This window comes from Condylura cristata, unplaced genomic scaffold, assembly GCF_000260355.1.
Source record: "Condylura cristata isolate star-nosed mole 26May11 unplaced genomic scaffold, ConCri1.0 scaffold00004, whole genome shotgun sequence".
Classification (NCBI taxonomy): domain Eukaryota; kingdom Metazoa; phylum Chordata; class Mammalia; order Eulipotyphla; family Talpidae; genus Condylura; species Condylura cristata.
In genome coordinates this window covers 3,623,252-3,630,728 of record NW_004567105.1, presented here as the reverse complement: position 1 = coordinate 3,630,728, position 7,477 = coordinate 3,623,252, and the positions used below count along the sequence as shown (strand labels likewise).

General features: G+C 66.1%; 1 protein-coding gene across 1 annotated transcript in view; it reads left to right on the top strand.

The window, feature by feature from the left end:
* The window catches only part of CACNA1I (calcium channel, voltage-dependent, T type, alpha 1I subunit), an 88,168-nt gene that overhangs the window by 7,565 nt on the left and 73,126 nt on the right, over positions 1 to 7,477 (top strand). Inside the window, exon 2 of the mRNA XM_012735118.1 lies at positions 1,085 to 1,335. Coding sequence (XP_012590572.1) covers positions 1,106 to 1,335 — 230 coding nt within the window. The 5' untranslated portion in view covers positions 1,085 to 1,105. The remainder of the gene's footprint in view (positions 1 to 1,084; positions 1,336 to 7,477) is intronic.

Below are 7,477 nucleotides of genomic sequence, written 5' to 3'. Positions count from 1 at the left end.
CCTCTGCGGCTCCCACGCCCTGCCCGCTGCTGTCGGGGTCCGAGGCCCCACGGAGCGGAGTGGCTGAGGCTCCAGGGGCTGGTGACTTCTTGGGTGAGGCTGTGGGGAGAGGCTGCTGTCCCCCGACCCCCACGCCCACCCCTGGGGGCTGCAGAGGGGGCCCAGCGAGGGGCCCCAGCCTCGAAACGCGCCTTGTTTCCACTCCGGGCTCAGCGCGCAGCCTTGGCATGCCACTCCCTTCTCTGTGCCTCAGTTTCTCCATCTGTGCAATGGGCAGATGTTTGAACACCAGTGGAGGCCAGGATGTGGAGCAGGACTTAGGGCCAGCTGCAAGGCAGCAGGGCCCAGTGCGAAACAGAGAGGCGTGGGGCCCTGATCAAAGCCACTAAGAATTCCAGTCGGTGACAACAAAGCGCTAAGCCAAGTGCCGGACCCTCCTGAGCACCTGGGGCCCTGGGAGGCCGCACGGACTGTGCACCCATGCAGGGTGGGGTTCTGGGGGCTCCTACCTGCAGTGGGTCTGTCCTGTTTCCCTCGATCCACATTTCAGTGAGGCTGTCGTGGAGGTCCTGGGCCCTCAGTTCCGCGAGGCACTGGGTGGGGTCCGGGGCTCGAGTTCAGGCGAGACAGCAGATCTCAGCTCCGGGGTCACTTCCTCAGGGAAGCCCGCCCTGATTCCCTCCAGCTTGCTCAGATCCCCCAGCACCTGGAGCCACACACCCCAACTTCTTTGTAATGTGCGCCACCCTGACAACGATCCATCTTTACAATCACTTTCTCTTGCAAATTTTCTTTACCTTTGATGATGTATTAGACACACAACTTTCATTCTATAAAAGCAAAACGGAGCCTACGAACCTGTCTGCTCATCCGCCCAAGCTGGCCCAGCAAGGCTGGTGGACTAGGCCCCCGGAAGTGGATTCGAGCCGGGTGACGCGGGGTCCTTGGCTCTTTCCTGGTCCTCGCTGCAGAGTGAGGCAGTAGCCTGGGGGCCGGGCCTAGGCTGTCTGGCCGTGTCCCTGTGGGGGCTCAGGGGCTGGGGAGCAGGGCCCAGGGGCTGACGCGTACCCCTCCTTTCCTCTAGGGCTCCCCACTCGGCGCCGACATGGCTGAGAACCCCGTGTCTCCCCCGTCTGCCGCAGCCCCGGACCCTGAGCCGGGGGTCACAGAGCAGCCGGGGCCCCGGAGCCCCCCTCCCTCCCCTCCAGGCCCGGAGGAGCCGCTGGATGGAGCTGACCCTGGCGTCCCTCACCCGGACCTGGCCCCTGTTGCCTTCTTTTGCCTGCGACAGACCACCAGCCCCCGCAACTGGTGCATCAAGATGGTGTGTAACCCATATCCTTTGTGAGCCCAGCAGTCCTGGGCCCTGGCCGGCCTGCTGCCCCCCACCACACCCCTGCATCCTGCACGCCTGCTGCCGGCTCCCCGAGGCGTGGGTGGGTCTGGGGAGACACCGGGTGAAGGTCAGGCTGATGAGGCCCTGCCGGCCCGCTGATGGGAACCCACAGCCGATGGCTGTGGCGGTCAGTCCAGTGGCCAGCTGGCTCAGCGAGCCCTCAGGCAGGCGGCCTGGGTCTGGGTGCAGCCTTAAGTCAGACCCTGGTCCATGGCCCAGTTCTGGTGACTGAGCCACTTGGCGCACTGTGACCACAGAGGTGATGGGGCTGTGGCGGGGAACCCGGAGCCTGGGCCCAGAGACACCCCGACCCTGCACTCGAGGGGAGCCCCGTTCTCCCCGTGGGTCCCTCGGGCTGGAAGGCAGCACCAGGCAGCCCGCTACAGACCTGCCTCCTCCACTTGCTGCCTGCCGCCTCCTCCTGTCACCCTGTGAATACCTTGGGGGTGCCCCTTGCCCTGCAGGGGCTGAGTCAGGTCCTAACCCTGCACCTGCCCCCGGGACCCTCCGGTTTGCCATATCTCTGGTCTGTTGTGCACACAGCGTCCTGGGGTCTGTGGCCTCGCCACCCCAAGGCCTCCACCCTCATGGGCTGGAGTTGGGGCAACAGCGGGGTGTCCTGGGAGAGAGAAGAGGGTCTGGAAGTCGGCAGAGCCGGGCTCAGTCCTCATGTGTGTTAGGGAGTTCCGGGGCGCGGGTGTGGATACCCCCCAGGGGAGGGAGCGAGGGGCTCCTCAACCCGGGAGCTGCGAGGCTGTATTATCACCAGCTCCCCAAGGCCAGCGCTGGGCAGGGAGCGGGAGGGACGAAGGGTCAGGTCTCAACCCAGCTGCCTAGGTCGGAGGGGAGCAGCCTCTGGAGTGGGGGCGCCTGGGCCCGCTCTCGGAACGTCTGCGGGGTGTCTCAGGGCTCTGAGCTCAGAGCATGCGCGGGACCCTCGGGCTCTAAGCCTCTGTGATTCGGGGTGGGTTTCAGCGGGGTGTGGGGCTAAGGCCTGGGGGCCGCGTGGGGTGTTTGGGAGGGGTGGGCCTGGCTCTGGCTGGGACACGCCGCGCAGGGCTGAGTCGGAGGGTGCGGAGAGGCCAAGCAGGCCCAGGAGGACTGGGTGTCCGCAGGGCCCCTGGAGTGGAGATTTGAGGCTCTCGGCTGGACCAGGGGCTCTGGGATTGTGGGGCTGCTGAGAGTTCTAGGGTTCTCCTCTGGTCAGACACTGGGCTCGGCCCGCCCTCGTCCAGGGCAGGAGCCCCGGAGGTGGGTGTCTGGCCTGGCGACCCTCCAGCTCGGGGCGTGACAGCGTTTGTGTCCTCCTGGCTCTTCTGTGCATTCGAGGCCGTTCGGTGTTCTGGTCCCTAGACATGGGTAGGCAGTGCCCCTTGATAAGGGCAGGTGACCCCTCCTGTTTCCGGGCCCTGTGGCCTTCTGCTCCCAAGGGAGACGGGCCTGCGGGCGTCAGCTCTCAGGGCAAGTGGCCCAGAGATCCACCAGGCGGACGGTCCCGAGCGCCAGTCCTGGCGTGGGGGCCCCGGCCCAGTGCCAGCTGCCCTCTGACTGACTCAGCTCTCGCCAGTGCAGGGTGAGGCCCTGAGTCACCGCCTGACTCACTGGAGAACCAGTGGTTTCGGGGACCCTCCCGGAGTGCCCAGGCGGTAAAAGCCGCCTCCCAAATGTCAGCACTGCTCCGGCCTGGCCTGGGACTGGAGCACTTGGGAGCTGGCTTCAGCTGGGGGCCTGAATGTGGGGGGCTCACCCGCACGGCCCGACTCACGGGGAGGCGGCTTGTGACGTGCGGACAGCTCCGGGCCCTGCATCAGACATGCCCAGACACGGCTCTTACTTGCTGTGTAACCCCGGGCCAGTTTCTTGACCTCTCTGAGCCCATCCCCCACGTGTCCAGCAGGGGACAAGCCCTCTTTACAGGGGCGTGCTGGAGACCAGCGTGGTGCGAAGGAGCACACAAACTCGGACTTGCACACCAGAGAAACAGCCACACAGCGCTCCCCGCTGCCCTGTGCCGGGAGGCAAACAGGCGGCTGAAGAGCTCGTGGTGCTGCAGTGAGACGCGGGCGTGGAGCCTGGACGAGCCCCGCGCCCTCACAGGACTCTGCTGCCCAGACCGTCAGCTCCAGCCTTGCGCTGGGGTACATTTGCGCCAGCCACGCCCTCGCCCGTGCAGGCATGGCTAATCCATCACAGCTCCCTCCAGCCAGGCGCCCCCGGCAGCCTGACTAATCAGCTGGAAACCTATTCTCTACCCTAGATTAGACTTTGAGAGCCTTTCTTTTCTTTTCCTTTTTTAAAGATTTATTTATTGATGCACGCAGAACTGGGGTGCAGGCCAGCAGTGCAGGAGGTGAGAGGCTTCACCAGAGACAGAGTGGGGAGCGGAACAGGCCGACTGACGAAGCACACTGCTGAGGGAGCGGCGGGAAGGCGGGAGCGGTCTGTGCGCCCTGTGGGTCCCTCCCGGCCGGGGACCCAACTCGCACTGGCACGGCTGCAGCTGGCTTTAGCCACTGCGCCACCAGGGAGGCGGGGGGAGAGCCTTTCGCAGGAGCACCACTGGATGCATGTGGGGTTGGGGGGCGGTGCTGTGCTCACTCTCTCCCCTCCTCCAGTCTTAGTTTTTTCACTGCTGCTGTGTAAGCCTTAAGAGGGTGACGGTGACTTCTGGGATGCGCCCGGTGCAGAGGAGGGCCGGGGTGGGGCGCTGCAGCAGCGTCTTCACCTTCAACCTTCTAACCGCCCTGGAGGCTGAAAGGGGCTCAGGCGGGCCTTTATTTTTTAAGATTTACTTTTTTATTCGTGCATACAAGAATTGGGGTACAGGCCAGAAGGGGGGAGAGGGACTCCCCAGAGACAGAGTGGGGAGAAAGGCGGATCTGCCGAAATACCCTGCTGAGGGGATCTGCTGGGCTCTGGGGGTCACTCCCTGGCCGGGGCGAACTCCTGCCCAGCGGCTGCCTATAGTCACGTGCTGAGACTTAACCCTGCACCCCAGGGAGGCCCTGGCTGCGTAACTGTCGCCCAAGGTTGCACAGCCAGGACGTGGCAGAGCTCTGATGAAAATCCGCTGCCTCTCGGGCCTCGGGCCTCGGCTTTTATCCAGGCCGTGAGCCTCCCCCAGGACGGGGCGCTCTGCTTTGCGCTCCCGGTGCGCTGGGGCCTGCCTGGGCTCCAGCTCGTCTGTGAGGCAGCCACCTCGCTGTGGCGTGCCTGGGCCGGCGGCGTCTGCGGCGCCCTCCCTCCGGCGCCCTCCCTCCTGGCTGGCGGGAGTGGCTGCCTCCCCCGCACCAGCCACCGAGCGGGTTCTGCTGCAGCGCCAGCCAGCCATGCATGGTGGGAGGCAGTGGGCCGCGAAGGCTGCCTCTGTGGGGGGCGGGCGGGGCGCCGGGGCGCAGGCAGGAGCCCCCAGCTGCGGGGGCCGCCCGGTCAGTCCCCTCCTCTGGTCTCCCTGTCTGGGGCAAGTTGGGCCGCCAGGCCTGGAAGGGCGTCTTGGGGTGCCCCGGGCCCTGCTGACACCGTCCTCAGGAAGCATCTCACGTGGCAGAGGCCCGGCCCTGGCGCCCTCGTGGGTGGGCTCACCCCTCTGGGCTCTCCGCAGCCCCACTTCTGTCTGCCCAGGGCCCGCGCCTGGCCCTGGCCTCTGCTGCTAGGCTGGGGTGTGCGGGTGGTCTCCTGCGCAGTGGCCGGCCCCGGGCTGGGATTCTGCCCTCAAGGGCACTCTGACCTCGCCCAGCACCCACAGGCTCGGCGCTGCGCGTGGCGAGGGCTCGGCGCTGCTGCCTGGCGGGCTCCTGCTTGTCCATCATCCCCTGGCCTTGCAGCCTGTGGACAAGCCTTCCCAGGCACACGTGTCGGGGGCGTTCCTGGAGGCCACGAGATGTGAGGACGTGGCCCAGCACGAGGGGCCTGGAGACGAGCGGCTGTGGCGGGGGTGGGGGGTGCAGGCAGCAGAGGCCGCAGGGGGCCCCCGACTGTGCTGGGCTGAGTGTGCGTGAAGAGCTGCCCTGGCCTCCTGGCCGCGGGGACTGGACCAGGCTCTCGCCTGCGCGGACCCCCGTTAGCTCCTCTGTGAAATGGGCCACGTGGTGCCTGTTTGGGCTGCCGGGGTTCCGGGATGCCAGGCTTTCGGGCCTGCCTGCCCAGGACTGGGGCGCAGGCTCTTGGGGGGGGAGGGCCCCTCCTTCAGCCCTGGCCTGGTGGGGTGCTTGCATGCGCAAGCGCTGCAGGAAGAGCCAACACATGTCTGGGAAATTGTCCGTCGCCCTCCATCTGGCGCAGGGTGGGCTGTTTCAGAGTCGGAGCCAGCATCCAGCAGTGCCTGGGGCCGCTCATGGGGACCCAGCGCGTTGGGGGGGGCTGGGGGGTCGGCGGGGGCTCGGCCGGCGAGAGGGCCCTGATGCAGGGCAGCCGCAGGTCCTGCCTCATGGAGATAGCTGTGGACAGAGAGCTGTGGGTGCAGGAGCTGCCCCGCCCCGGTCTGAGACCGGCCGGGCGGGACCTGCCGGGCGGGGCCTTCTGGCCTGGGTCTTGCCGCATGAGTAGGAGTTGGAGGGCTGGCGCTCTAGGCAGAGGAGCTCAGCGGACGCCGGCGGGGACTTCAGCACGCGGGAAGGGGCCCGGTGGGCGCCTCTCTTGATCTGTGGACGCTCGGGAATCATGGACGGGTGCCCGGCAGGGTGGGTTGTGGGTAATTTCACTTAGTTGAGTGGCCGCTCCTAGGTCGGAATGAATGATGTTTGAGGGAGAGACCGAGGGCTGGGACCCAGCTGGAGGCGCCTTCGTGAATAATGGCCGGGTCCTTCGGTGCGTATTTCTGGAGGCTCGCTGTTGGTTGCACACTACTCTAGACCCGAGTGGGGGTGCCCCCCGGGGTCTTCAGGGCAGCCCATGCTGCTGTGGCTATGGCGTACCAGGTCGGTCACCCCACAGCCGCCAGCCTGATGACCACTCCCAAATCAGACTCCTGTGAGGCAAAATGGGACAGGCTGGGTGGAGGGAGGATCGCCGAGTGCCCGGGGCTGGGGGCCGCCTGTCCTGACTGCGGGTGGGAGCCGAGGCGGGGAGGGGCTGCGTCCCAGCTGAGGAAACTGCAGTCCCGGCCCGTCCAGCCAGGCCCCAGGGAGGCTGGTATGGCTGCCTGGCTTCAGCTTCCGTGTCAGAAGCCAACTTGAACCTGCCGCCTCCCTCAGACCCGCCTCCAGTCCGGCGGGACACACAGCCCCGTTTGTTTCTCTTGAGAGGAATCAATATGTCTCTTTCATCAGCCAGAAAACTTCCCTGCTCGCCCCTGCCCAGCTCTCCTGGAGGCCACGTCCCTTCCGAATTTCTCTCCCCATCTGCTCCATGGAGCCGTGCTATGCTTCTCTGGTCTCCTTTTTCTCTCCAGGTTCAAATCCTGATGCTGGTGTTCACAGCTGTGTGATAGTGAACAAATGACTTGACCTCTCTGGTCCCCAGTTTCCACCCAGATGAGAAAGCAGAAGGCTCGGTTGCGGGGCTGGTGGGGCTAAGGCTGGGGTGCAGGTGGACGGATCAGGGTGCCCAAGGACTGTGCTAGGCTCCCCCTCACCCCGGGAACAGGGAGCCCCTGTCTGTGTTCCTGGAGGAGGTGATTGTGGCCGATGGTTCCCCAGGGGTCTGGGCTCTGCCACGTGCAAGCTCAGTGACCGCAGATGGGTCATTCTCTGTGTCTGTTTCCTCGCTCGCAACTGTGGGGACAGGTGGCAAAGTCTGGAGACCCGTCTGGCTGTCACAACTTGGGGACCGGCTGCTGCGGCGTCTAGTGAGTCAAGAGCAAACACCTGACAGTGCACAGACAGCCCCCGGCGGAGACGGCCAGCCCGTCAGTGGCGCCGACTGAGGGAGCCTGACCGAGCGGCCCGAGATCTCGAGGCTCTGGGAGTGCAGAGCCGCTCAGGGTCGAGGGCCGGGGGGTGGGCTGAGACCGAGTGGGGGTCTCTGAAGGAGACGGGGAGGACGGTGCCAGGGCTCACGGGAAGCTTCTCCGGTGGGTCCCACGCTTGCATCCCAGCCCCTGCCTGTCGCCACCCCACCGTCGGTCCCACCCACTGTCCCCCC